We start from the raw sequence: 14,449 nt of genomic DNA, 5'->3' as shown, positions 1-14,449 counted from the left end.
GCAGAAGTGCAAAAGGTACAAAAATGTAAAAGAAAATAATCCAAACTTTCACAAAATATTGCTGCTGGCCCCTTGTTATTTTTTCAGAGATGCTGATGCTCCGAATGGGGGGAAACATGGCTCGAACACATCTTGGATACCAAGATGTGTTTCCTGCCTTTTGTTTTGGGCCATAACATTTTTAAACTACAGATGACAGTTTTTAAATTGTTTAAATATGGAAATAGGTGTTTTTTTAAAACTAAAAATAAATTAATGAATCATAATGAAAATGTATGACCTATCCGTCTGTCTTTCTATCTCTCTATCTATCTATCTCTCTATCTATCTATCTATCTATCTATCTATCTATCTATCTATCTATCTATCTATTAATTTATCTATCTATTAATTTATCTATCTATCTATCTACTGTATATCTATCTATCTATCTATCTATCTATCTATCTATCTATCTATCTATCTATCTATCTATCTATCTATCTATCTATCTATCTATCTATCTATCTATCTATCTATCTATCTATTAATTTATCTATCTATCTATCTATCTATCTATCTATCTATCTATCTATCTATCTATCTATCTATCTATCTATCTATCTATCTATCTATCGATCCACTGTTCCATATTCACCTCTGTCCACCAGGTGGCGTTACATCCTAATAACGGAAGTCGACAGGACTGATCGTACATGAATTCCATTCTCACCAAAGCTTTTTGCAGTGTTTTCCCTCTTATTGTCGATGATTGGGTGCCGTTCTATAGACATCTAGAAGGTTTATTAGACTATTTACGGTGTATAAACTGCTTCCACTATAAATTCCCTGCAGCACTAAGGGCAAGCGCAGAGGCCCAGAGGTGCTTGGAGACCTTTTTGGGTGTGTTTTCTTTTTCAAGTGATAGTGATCGTAGCCCTGAAACAAAATCTTTCAATTATATATATTTTTGCTGTCGTTAATGTCTAATGTGTGGTAATGTGGTCACTTAGCTCCTTGGTGACTTAATGCTTTTGTGTGTGTGCGCGCATGCGCGCGTGTGTGTGTGGGCGAGCACATCCCAGAATGTTGTGCACGATGCATGGACGTTGCTAAACCAGGTCACCGTCTGAACTTGTTTTCCTTTGGGAATAGTTCTCCCTGAAGTTTTTGCGATATTAAAAAGGTTGCACAGTGCTTTCCACCTGGGTGTCAGGTGGCATGAGAGTGGATGGACATACAGGGATGTAATCTCCTACAAAGAAAAAGTCAATCAAATATATGTTTGATTTGATGGGGTATTTCTACATATGCACGTGTATGCATGCGTGTGTGTCTATCTGTGTAAATATACAGTGTGTGCGTGTGTGTTAGCTATGTGTCATGTGTTCAAATGAGCCAAGTTTCCAGCTCAGCCCAGCCCACGCCCTGCATTTCTCATGGGTCTTTCCTTTCTCCTTGTTCCCCTGTTCTCTCTCTCTCTCTCTCTCGCTCGCTCTCTCTCTCGCTCGCCCCCCCCTCCCTCTATTGCTCTCTCTCTCCCCCCTCTCTCGCTCTGTCTCTCTCTCTCTCTCTCTCTCGCTCGCCCCCCCCTCTCTCTATTGCTCTCTCTCTCTCCCCCTCTCTCGCTCTCTCTCTCTCTCTCGCTCGCCCCCCCTCTCTCTATTGCTCTCTCTCTCCCCCTCTCTCGCTCTCTCTCTCTCTCTCGCTCGCCCCCCCTCTCTCTATTGCTCTCTCTCTCTCCCCCTCTCTCGCGCTGTCTCTCTCTCTCTCTCTCTCTCTCTCTCCATTGTTCCCACATCCTCTCGGTCCTCCCTATCCTCTCAAGCCATCCTCAGGTGCGGTGGGCCTCTCACATTGCTCCGCATTGTGTCCAGGCTCAAGGGGGATGGCGGTGGGTAACCTCAGGCCTCCCTCCATCCCGCCGCTTGGTATCGGGCTCCCCCACCCCCTCGCCTCGCTCTCCACCAATCGCGGGCCTGCGAGGCTGGAGGAGGCCGACGTCATCCTGCAAAGAAATGTCGTTCAAATCGTGTCGACCGCTTGTGTTTGTGGAGGAATTCTGGAGATAATACCGTGCAACAATCAATTGTTTTCTTTTAACCTTATTGGGGAAAGGTCTCATGGCCAACCCCCTGTATTGAGTGTGTTTTTTTTTTTTGTTCATTAAAACAATATAAGCAATATTTTGCATCGTCATTTACCAAAATCACCAATATCCCGATTTGCAAAAATAGTTTTAATAGCACCCAAGCCTTTTAGTATAACCAGAGACCATCCATATCAAATCAACTGTTTTGTATTATTGTCCTTTAAGATGTAATCTCGACCCACAAATGAAGAATTACAATGAAATCATTCAGCCTTTCAGTTTAGTCACCGCACACCTCTGCTATTTTTCTTGCTCCCGTCTCGCCGGGGTGTCATGTGGCAATCTCCTGTTTGTACAGCTCGCTCGGCTCCGCCCCCACAAATAAAGGCAGTTCTCCCTCAGCGCCGCTCACCTGAGAAGCCCAGTCCAGTGGACGCAGCCTCCGGAGCCGTCGGGGTCAAAGACAAAGTCCGTCCGAGATCACTGCCCGAGTGGAGCTCTGTGTGAGTATCACATGGTTTTCAGCTGTTTTTAACACTTCTATTTCACGCTTCATTGATTCTCTGGATGCGCTTTCACACGGGACAACGTCTCACACAGGCCTGTCTCCTAAGTGGTTTTACTGAATGGGATAAGATTTTAAGGCAGAGAAGGCAGAACATCGGCTTGTAGGGATGCCTACAAGCAAATGTTCTGTATTATTGTCCCTTGTTTCCCCTTTTTTCAAATTTTAACACTTCAACCATAATATTAAATATCACTGTGACATGTGGTTAAATATAAGCAACAACAAACTTATGAACACAACGCATTGTGTTCTCCATAGGCAGATCGGCAGGGGGGAGGGGGCAAAAACAGAAAGCAAAGCGCAAAGGTTAGATATTGGGGTGAGGTAATTACTGTATATTGACGTGTTGAAAGACAATTTACTTCAACTTACTTCATTTTACTTCAAAGAAAGTCATTTTTGTGTTTTTCCAGCATATTGATCCATACATTTTCTTGCATGATGAAACCGTCCAGATGTGTTTTCCGCCCCCTGAGCTGCGTGCGCATCCCCCCAACCTTTGTAGACTTTTAGCGCTGTGGCCACGTAAAACTGCCGTTGTATTGGTTCTGCTGCAGCGAAACACCATGGCCTCAACCATGTCAGTGCGCAGCTTCTCCCTCCGCCAGCCGTCCTTCTCCAGCACGTCGATGCGGGACGGCGGACGCGGCCTCCGCTCCAAGGCCCAGGTCTGCCCCCTGTCTTCCACCGGGACTTTCCCCCTGTCCCGCTCCCTCTCCATGGGCAACGGCCTCAACGTGCTGGGCTCCCGCCTAACCCTCAGTGGTCTGGGCATCGAGGCCAGCGACAAGGAGACCATGCAGGGTCTGAACGACCGGCTGGCAAACTACCTGGATAAGGTGCACTCTCTGGAGAGGTCCAACGCCGAACTGGAGGTCAGGATCAAGCAGGTGATGCTGGAGAAGACGCCCAAGGGCCACGACATCGAGGCCTTGATGGCCCAGGTGCACGCCATCGGGCAGGAGGTCAGTAGACAGCTTGGAAGGTGGGAGGCTGGGCAACATTTTGGGGGATGCTGATGGGCAGCATACCAGTGAATTGAATTGTCATTGTTTTTTCGATTTTGGGGAAATGAACGAGAAGAATCGCTGGTCTTGAAGTTTGTGTTCAGAAACAGTTGCCTGTCAATATTGCCTGGAAAGCCGCCCGGCCCAATTCTTCCGTTTCTAGATTTAATCCAAGTTATATGTCTTGGAGAATACAGCACAAACCTCACCACTATTTGTAAATCAGATATGTAAACTACTTTTATGACAGTACTAAAGCTAGTTCTGTGTGTCCGGTTTTAATTTGTTTTCAACCATGTTCCCTATTCCCTGCGCAGGTGAGAAAGAAGACCCTGGAGAACGCCCGCATCATGCTGGAGATTGATAACGCCAAGCTGGCCGCCGACGACTTTAGGGTCAAGTGAGTGTCACACGGGGGGGATCCTTTTTTTTTTTTTACCCGCCTGTGAGCGTTCGCACGGGAGCGCCAGACTCCATGCTGCGCCGAATAAATGACTTTTCTGTCAAGCTGCGAAACAAGAGCACGCTGCTTCCCACGGTGCTCACGCACCCCTGGGACACTGATATACAGTATAGGCTTAACAGGTCTGGCTGTGGGTGAGTGCAGGGCGTGATAGATGGCTTGCGAGGCTTAGTCCATTTCTGAACCATCTGCCGCTGGCATGGGGAAGTTCAGGCCAAGGAGCTATGATGGGGGTACATCCATTTCGTGTGGTTTTCACGATGTCCTGCTGGTATGCTCTTTGGCCCGCTGTACGGAGGTAAGTTCTCGATCAGCCGTGATACTGTATGTCCTGGTGGGCTGCACGGTTCCGTGCTCCTGGCGTGTTTGCCTTTTTGCATTGCGCGTGTGTGTTAAAGAGCTTGATCTCCGCTGCTAAATTGACTCTGTAACCTTTTGTATCCCGTACCACGAAGATGGGAGGCTGAGGCCGCTTTGTGCCAGTCGGTGGAGAGGGACTGTCAAGCTCTGCGTCGGGCCAAGTCTGACCACGACCAGATCATCGCCACGCTGCGAGGGGACCTGGACAGCCTCAAGGAGGAGCTCTACTTCCTCAAGAAGAATCACGACGAGGTGAGATCCACCTCTGAGGTCACCGCCTGGGCCGAAACACGATCGAGCGTTCACACATCAGCCTGAACAAACTGCAAGTTGTCGTCATCTTTTTTGGAAAAAAAAAAAAAAAAGGGATGTAATTTATTTGAGGAATTGAAGAACAAGGAGATTTGAAAGATTTCTGGAAGTATTTGCCTCTTGAAATGCATGAGCACATTAGATTACATAGAGGCTGTCAATGTATTATTATTTATTGTTATGAAGTATGAGACAGTGGGTGTGATATGGGACATCGGTTTGAATAACCAGGCTGTTTGGGCAGCAGGCTTAACGTTATTCAGCCTCTGAAACATGATCATGTGTAACCACACATAACCACACCCTTGTTTCTATTCATTGTGTGTGTGTGTGTGTGTGTGTGTGTGTGTGTGTGTGTGTGTGTGTGTGTGTGTGTGTGTGTGTGTGTGTGTGTGTGTGTGTGTGTGTGTGTGTGTGTGTGTGTGTGTGTGTGTGTAGACAGTCAGGCGAGGGGACCAGGATGTAATTATTTACTTCAGCGGTCGTATTCGACCTTTTCACACACTGCTTATCTCTCAGAAACCTGGTGACGGTTTCTCGGATCTTCATTTTGTCAAGTATTCTCATTGAGATTAGGATCTGTTTTTAAGAGACCCGAGAAGAACCTACAGATATAAAATCACCAATAATACACATGAAATCACAGCTCACACAACACACAAATAAAAGCAATCAAATAAAGTATTGAAAATAGCAGCAGTGAAAATGTTAAAATGTTTTGTAGTTCATGCAGTTCTGGTGCTTTATTCTGCGACAGAAAATAGGACAAATATTTAAAGCCTATGGTCAAATAATTCAATAACAGAAAGAACATTCATGTTGATAGCTACTGTGTTGGTGAGGAGGCATTTTGGTCAAAGATAACATTTTGCAGTAGTGAAAGCCAGCGGGCGCGTCCCAACTCCCCTTGAGGGAACGAGTGCCAGGAAATGAGTGCTGTTGAGTTTGGAGAGAGGGTCCGCTTCGGGCGTCACCCAATCACAACTTTCCCACAGGTTTCCCAGCCAATCACATTCATTAAGCCGTATTAAGCCAATTGGGACGCACCCACATAATCACCTTCCTTTCTCCCGGCCCTCCGCCGCCTGCAGGAGAAAGACGCCCTGAAGGCACGCCTGGCCAATGAGCAGGTGAGCGTGGAGGTGGACGCGGCACAGAGCCCCGACCTGGGGGCCATAATGGCTGAGCTGAGGGTCCAATACGAAGGCATCGCCCGCAAGAACAAGGAGGAGGCCGAGGCCTGGTACCTCAGGAAGGTCTGTCCCTCCTCCAATGTCCCCTACGTTGACTTTGACATATTCATATTCATCATTAATAGATTGTTTTTACATATACTGTGTGTGTGTGTGTGTGTGTGTGTGTGTGTGTGTGTGTGTGTGTGTGTGTGTGTGTGTGTGTGTGTGTGTTCTGCAGCTGGATGCTGTGCAGTCGGAGGTGAAGGAGAGTAACGAGGCGCTGCGCTGCGCCCAAAGCGAGCTCAGCGAGAGACGTCGCTTCCTGCAGGCGCTGGAGGTGGAGCTGGACAGTCTGCGCAAGCAGGTACACACAGGAGGCAAACACACAACTTAGACGTTTGGTAACAGCAAATATACAGACAAAAAAAAGCTGAATCAGCAGCAAAAACAATAAGAGCAATGAAAACGGTGAAAAAAAGAAGGAGGTGGGCCGGAACCAAACAAATAGCTGTCAATAAAATGTTGCTCCTTCGCTTATTAGAATCAATCACACTTCAGTGTAAATATATTTTATAGTTCTTCACTCAGGTGCAACAAACCTTATTTTCCAGTAAAAATAATTCCCAGACTCAGACATCGTCGAAAAACATCCAAACTGAAAATGACGGCAGCAGATATGCAGTTCGGGGTCCTTAAATCCCTCCCTCGTCACTTCTATTACCTGTATGCAGTGCAAGCAGCAGCTGCTTCCTCTTTATAAGCTCACCTCACCGTACAGTGTACACAGCGCTTCCAATCTGCTGCCGTCATCAATCAGATGCAACAGAACCTCGCCGGACGGATGTTATTACATATAGAGAAGCAGAATGAGGACTTTGATGTGTACTGTACCAAAAATACCACACGGCCTGTTGACTCAAACTGATTGTTCCATGTGAAGCAGATCGCTGCGGTGGCACTGACAGTCCCTGTGCCGGGGTACTTCAGGTTGTAAATATAGCTGTATAGGTAACATAGGTAAACATAAAGGCTTTGAGGCAACTGCTGAATGATGCAATGCCAGAGCAGGTATATTGTTGGATGCTTGAACACGGATGAGTCCTACTGTACAGTATGTTGGCCAAAGGAGGCAAAACTGTTTATTTCTATAGTTGGAGCCTGCCCTCAAAGTGATGAGCTCAGTCCATGAAATTCATCTTTCTTTCTCATTTCACCCAAATGGTGACTATAGCGGCATGTTTTCAAAAATGTTGGTCGCAAAATGTTGACGCCCAAGACCCCTACAAAGGCGAAGAAGCCTCGGTCACGTTACGGATAACTAACTTGAACTGTGGGCCATTTGTTGTCGTCGTCGTTTCATCGTCTGTTGCTAACCCGCTGCTGAACGTGTCGTTAGGTGAGCGTGCTGGGTGGGAACCTGGAGGAGACCGGACACAAGTACGCGGTGGAGATGGACCGTCTCCAGGCCACGCTGAGCCAGCTGGAGGACGAGCTGTCCCAGCTGCGTTTGGACATGCAGCGTAACAAGACCCAATACGAGCAGCTGCTGCGCATCAAACAGAACCTGGAGATGGAGATCGCCACCTACAGGCGGCTCCTGGAAGGGGAGGAGATGTAAGTGGTTAAGCTGGGCTAGGGCTGGGAAATCTTCCGTTATCAATTTCACTGTCTGTTGGAAAATAATTTCACTGGAACTAAAACAGTAATTGTACTTTAAGTAAATAAGAAATTTTGCTCAATATGGATCCGCTATTATTCGAGTATTGATTGCCTACTATTAAAGCAAATGCATTTGTTGACCTTCAGGATTAAGGAACCACTTCCACCTCCAAAAAGCAAGTACCGATATTTAATCTAATGCACCCATCATCAAAATCAAATCAAATCATAAATCAGCAAATAAAGAGATCTTTCCATGGCACGGAGGTGAAAGCGATCTAGACAGCAGAATTCAATAACCCTGTGTTGATTCTGTGTTAACAGAAGAGCCCGATGTCAGGACCAGGAAAATCGTAAAAGTCGTCACTCAGACGATGATCAACGGCAAAGTGGTGGACGAGTCCAGCGAGGTGGAGCAGATTGAGGAGCGCAAGAAGTGACATGGTCCTGGAGCCTGGAGCCTGGAGCCTGGAGCCTGGAGCCAAACCTAGAAGAACCAAACCAAACTAACCAGCTGAAATCAGTCTGGAGTCACATGATCCTGATGATGGAGTCAAGGTGTACCGTGGCCCAAATTTCCTTATTATTATTATCAAAACTACCATATCTCTTGATTTTAGCCTTTAAAAGGACCTCTTATTCTCCCTTTCACCAGGTTAACATACTGTAGGTCTCTGAGGTCCCCAAAACATGTTTTTAAAGTTTTTAGATGAAAATACCACTCAGATTAGAAGCCATTCTAACATGCGTCCAATCCACCCTGTCTGAGCCACCCTCCCGAGGCCCCCAGTCCTGTGAGCCAATAGCATTTAAGCACGGCTTCCAGGTTTCCTTGTAACTTTCACTGATTTCTGGAAATAAAATGAAATAAATAAAATAAATACCTCTACGGTTTTGTTTGAAGAAACGCTTCAAATACGCTTTAACGCTTTAAATACTCAGATTTCCAGCTTTGTCACAGACAGTTGGTGTTAATTCAGCTTTCTTTTAAAAGATTTGTGCTGGTCACTGAAGCCGACGGAACGCTTCCCATGCTTGGCTCCTAGCTTCGATCTAGCGGGTCGGGTGGCACTCCAGCCGTGGGTAGAGTTACCCCGATCGAGGGCGGTTCTAATTCTAACGTGTCTCAATGCGACGTAGTTGTGAGACCCCAAGCTGAACGGCTCGTTTTAGGACATGAAACAGACAGCTCACAGCAAAGTGACTGGGTCGTCTTATCTCACAGTTTGTGTGTTAGTGGGCCCCTCAGAGACCCAAATGAATGTGCACAAGCACTGAAAAAAAAACAAGTCTTTGCATTTTCCTTTAAATGTGCGGGAAAAAAACAAGAAGACATGAAGAAAAAAAGTGACTCGATGATTTAGAAACGGATGAAAGAAAATAACATTGCGTATCGTCTTCTGACCTGCCCTGATGTGTGGTTTTACTACGATATTGTTGCGGATTATTTGTGAAATGCTTGAGGCTGTTTCAAATGTCATATAACGTCCGCAATTTCAGTATTTACTGGGTTTTCGATTGAAACATTTTTTTTTTGTAGGAATGCTTTAAATGTATGTCCATGTACTGTCTGCGGGTGTGACTTCATTAAATTTAACAACAGGAGACCTGTTGATGTTGTGATGATTAAGGGAAAATGTGTTCAGCATTTCTGTTGAAAATGATAATTTACTGGAAGAAGAAACACAAAATGATCAATACCTCTTCGTGCAGCAACAATAAAAAAAAACAAAAAACATGAGGTCGATCTCTCAAAAACCATTAATTTTAGAGAGAGTATAAACTTGTTCTCAGCGAGGGAAGATAATAGGAGAGGGAGAAACCAAGGAACCGTACGACCTTCAGCGGCACCGGGGGGACAGAAACTACAAAAACCCAAGTGACCCAAATACTGCCGTCTCAGATGACGTCCCATTGTGTGAACCTGGGTTGCACTAAATTTGGGCCTCTCTCTGCATTTCATTTCGGAATTTTAAGTGATTATGGGACCGCTTTCCGTAAGCCCCCGTGTACTTATTGTCCCTTTTCAGTACAACAATGCAGACGGAAAATAACGTCTCATCTGATACTCATATAATGTTGCATAGAAGAGCTGGATTGTTCTGTTATTGGAGGTAACTGTGACACAAGACTAATATCGGGTGTCATGCCCAGAGCATGAGCGCCACTGGACTCCTCAGACTGAAAAATCAGGTCCAAAGTTTGCTTCATACTCTTCAGCTGAGTATAATAATAATTATAATTATAATTATAATTATAAAGAAAAAATAAATCTCTCTATTGTCTATATCGGGCAAAACTCTTTTGGTGGCAACCTGATAGGCTAAGGGCCTCCGTCTGAGCTGAGGGCTGTCATTTGGGGATTTTGAAGAAACTTCACAAAAAGAGTTTCTATCCCCGTCCACTGAAGCGATCGCCAGCGTGAGAAGTTTCACAGAGGGGTGTGTGGGAGCATGAGTGATTATGAGGCTGGGGCTGGGGATGTGTGTGTGTGAGTGTGTCTGTATGTACTCAGGTATAGATATAGGAGCGTGTGTTCTTTGTTATTTGTGTCTGTGATTGTGAGCGTTTCAAGTGCATCCCTGTCTGTGTGTGTTTCTGTGTGCGTGTGTGTGTGTGTGTGTGTGTGTGTCTGTGTCTCTCCTTCGCTTATGAGGTTCAATCACACTTCAGTGTAAATATATTTTATAGTTCCTCGCTCGGGTGCAACAAACCTTATTATCCAGTAAAAATAATTCTCAGACTGAGACATCATCAAAAGACGTCCAAACTGTAGATGACGGCAGCAGATACATGCATTTCAATGTGAAAGTGAGTTAAAAATGTGTATTGTCTATTATTGTGTTTTATTGTCTATTTCACTTTATTTTTGGACAAATGAGTTGATGTGTGTTTTTTTTAATTCAAATGTATATTGCCTTTTTTTAAATATTTCTACAATATTGATGACTAGATTTAATGCCCTACTGCACTTCTATCGATAACATTTCATTGCTGTTCTTTTCCACGCCTTGTGAAATGCTCAGTCTTTTATTGCCTTTTTCTGTCAATGTGGAGGTTACATGAACATTTTTGTCCATCTATCTATCTATCAATCAATCAATCTATCTATCCATCTATGTTCATTTTCATGTCAATATTAATTTAGATATTCATGTCCTAAAGAATATTCCCGTTCCTCCCAGCTTATAATACAAAATAACAAACTTTTCCTTTTCCTGTGATATGCTCAGTTTTTATTGCCTTTTTCTGTCAATGTGGAGGTTACATGAACATTTTTGTCCATCTGTCTATCTATCAACCAATCTATCCATCTATCTATCTATGTTCATTTTCATGTCAATATTAATTTAGATATTCATATCCTAAAGAATATTCCTGTTCCTCCCAAGCTTATAATACAAAATAACAAAGTTTTCCTCTTCCACAAACCATCTTTGAACTCCAGTATAAAACACAGGACCTTTCGTTTTTGTCTGATTTATTGATTTTTTACTTTTCCATTTCATTTGCCTCTTGGGATGGACTGAGAAATGAAGGCGCCAGGTTGATAAACTGTATTTTGGTTGGATGCTGCCCCCTGGTGTTAGAGAAACACCTGCCGCACAAAACCCACTGAATAGAAGCCGTCACCTACAATTCGGGTAATAATGCCGGTGACAAATTGTATTTTTATAATCTTATGAAATACACTGGGCTGAGTTCGGGAAAAGTCGGTGGAGAATGCAGAGAAAGGGAAAGAAGAGAAAGCAGCACCATATGTTCATTGTATTAATACAACATGTATCATGTTTTCCTTATATACAATAAATAAATGATCATTATTGAGATATTTATTGTTTATGTAAGCATGACTGCTTCCTTCCATGAGGCAAACACGTGTTATTTGGCTTGTGTCATGAAAATCTTAAAAAAAAACAGTCTTTGTCCATCATACTGCTTCTATAATATCAACAAGTATATATTCACGTATATTATAAAATAGAATGTAATATATTAGAAAATTGATTTTAATATACGGAAATACCCCATATATTAATTTTGCCATAGCATACATGCCATTATATTGTCCTTAGTCTTATGTAATATATGATATAACATAAGGTAACATACAAAACACAAGGTTCGTAATTAATATTTAATATTAGTCTTAGCTGGCAGATTTCAAACATGTTAATAAATGATATATTTGATTGTAAAATACGTGGTTACATACACTTTACTTTTTACTTTACTTTAATATATAATACAACGCAATCATTTGTATATTTATCCAAGATATTGCAAATATTGTATTTACATATTTTAATGTAATCACTCTTAATTCATTATACTTGTTCGAATGAAGAACATTGTTTTGTGTAATTTCTTACCACGACCAATGTGTACGATTTAGTGCATCTAGGGACTTGCCAGAATTGGAATATAATTTTAATAAGTGTGTTTTAATAAGTGTATAATATCATGAAAATAAGAACTGTTGTGCTTTACTTTTCGTTACCTTATAACGAACCGTTTCTACCTATGGGGGGAGCGGGTCCTCTCCCCCGGAGCCCGCCATGTTGCACCGCCATCTTTCTACAGTAGCCCAGAGCGGACAAACCACCCATCGCTCTAGTGGAGGGGGGGGGGGGCTTTCAGGTGTTGTCGTGAGCTTCGCGGCCACCGTAGGCTCTGGAACCTCACCGCTAGATGCCGCTAAATCGAACTCAAATAAAAATAAAAATAAAATAAAAGACACGTCATGAATGACAAACCCAGAACGTCAACATGTTCATCCCCATACGCAAAAAAAATATATACATATAAATTCGTGGTTTTATATTTTAATGTAAGTTTCATTCATTTTCGCCAAATGTATCGATCGCCGTTGTCACGTTTCACGGGCCGCGCGCCGCCCTGACCAGTTCGAGGCGGTCTCGCAACTTTTTTTTAATTTAAAAAAAGTGTAAAAACATGTGAGTTGAACACGGGTTTAGACTTATCTCTGGCCTTTTGTTTAATGTGCTTCCCTCGTGGCCGGTTTATTACTGTCATTTGGAAACTAATTAACTAATCAAATCCTTCCCCGCACGTCGATACGATAAACCCCGGCGGTGTGGGTCGGCGGTGGTTCGACCCGGTCGAACTAGCATTAGCCGGTTAGCTTGGCTGCGGCCATGTCTCCTGATGATGATAATAATAATAATAATAATAATAATAATAATAATAATAATAATAATAATAATAATAATCATTTGTTTTCTTTGCATACAACCTGTTTGTTTTCACGCTCCCCAGGGCCGACGGTGGGAGTTCGCGCCCCACCCAGCTCTTCGCCGCCATTCCATACAGATGTTTTGATTTTGAGCTCGAGGTGAGTTTATCGAGGCTCGACGACGTGAGTTCTTGGTCACTCATCAGGTCGTTTGTCCGCCGTGACTCCTCTTTTATTTCAGACGAGTACGTGGCTCAAGGTGGTGATGGCCCGGTTCGCCCTGTCGGCGCCGCCGGGGAGCGGCGGCCGGCCGGGCCGTCGACCCGGCAGCCTCCGGGAGGACGCCTACAGGAGACCCTGGACCAGAGGTGGGAACTGCACGGAGTGCGGGAGAGCCCGTTGTCAGGAGGTTCTTTTCCAGACCTCCGCACGACGTCCGGTTAATGTGTTCCGTTTTCAACTTTTGTGCTGGCGTCCATGGCGCTGACTGACCACACGTTTACACTGAAATCGAAGTGTATTGATTGGAGGTCTGGTGAACCTGACAGGGAGCATCATCGCTACCTGCAAACTCCCCGTCACTGGATCCATACTAGAGGATCTGAGAGGAATGGGGCGTCCGGTCACCTGTTTGGAAAGGTACCGCCGGCTTTTTAAAAGAGGATGATCCACCCGCAAGTGTTCCAGAGACGGCGTTTATTGTATCGGTGATTAGGTGCATTACAGTCGTGCGGTTTTTAAACTCCAGATTGGGCGTCGGTTTGAGCCAGGTGAACGGGGGGCCAGCGGCGGTGGTACCGAGCTCCCATCCCAACTCTCGGGCGGATTCGGAAAGAGTTGAAGTGTCGATCAGCACGGTGCCCTGCGAGGAGTCCTTTGGCAAGATCACACCTGACCAAATGTGCCCCACGGATGGTATCAAAGGTGAGTTACGAAGTGAGCAAAGCCCGTAACTAATGTCCTTGTTTTTGTTCATTTGGTTTCTGCATTCTCAGATATGCTGGCAGTCTATGATAATCATAACATTAATTAACATAAGATAACATTAATTGTCATTAAAAAATAGTTGCGATTAACAATTTAATTGTCTTTTTTTTCTTAATTTTATGCCAGTATCATATTACAACAGTAAATACGCCTATTGCAGAAGAGCCATCATCATCATTGAACTTTGAAACATGAATATTTGTGTAGTCACTTAATTTTCTTCAACCCAACTAATGGAAATTCATCTAATTCACATTATATTTGCTGTGACATTTCTAACATTGCTTAAAATTTCCCTTAAATGTGCATGGAAAGATGTGATTGGATAATCTATAGATTTTACAAAATCATAACGATTAGATCAAATAATTGTGATCAAGCGATTGTGTTATAAGTGTGACAACTCGGAGCTTGGAGCATGTTTTGAATATATTTTGAAACTGGGATGGAACTTCTTCAAGATGTCCTCCTGCCAGAAGAGGTTATGATTGCGGACCCCCTGCCACCGTTCAAGAGACACCTGCCCATGTTGAGAGCCATGCTGTCCCGGCTCAGGAACCTGCCTGTGTCCGACCCTCTGTTCCGCTCCTCAGGAAATAACCTCTCAGAGGAAACCATCATCAGGTGAAACCTCACAAAATTAGCATGTA

At 44.0% G+C, this 14,449-nt stretch overlaps 1 protein-coding gene across 1 annotated transcript; it reads left to right on the top strand.

Moving 5' to 3' along the window:
• Positions 1-3,205: 3,205 nt before the first annotated feature.
• krt1-c5 (keratin, type 1, gene c5) lies at positions 3,206-8,055 on the top strand (the record flags this gene model as incomplete). Its single annotated transcript, XM_080003302.1, has 8 exons — positions 3,206-3,604; positions 3,964-4,046; positions 4,565-4,721; positions 5,873-6,037; positions 6,195-6,320; positions 7,353-7,570; positions 7,763-7,791; positions 7,940-8,055. 8 exons carry the CDS (start codon positions 3,206-3,208, stop codon positions 8,053-8,055), a joined length of 1,293 nt encoding a protein of 430 aa, XP_079859428.1.
• Between the last annotated feature and the right edge of the window lie 6,394 nt (positions 8,056-14,449).

The sequence above is a fragment of the Zeus faber genome (assembly GCF_960531495.2).
Source record: "Zeus faber genome assembly, chromosome: 7".
NCBI classification, from domain to species: domain Eukaryota; kingdom Metazoa; phylum Chordata; class Actinopteri; order Zeiformes; family Zeidae; genus Zeus; species Zeus faber.
Note: the sequence above shows the minus strand (reverse complement) of the source record. Positions and strands in the feature narration are given on the sequence as shown.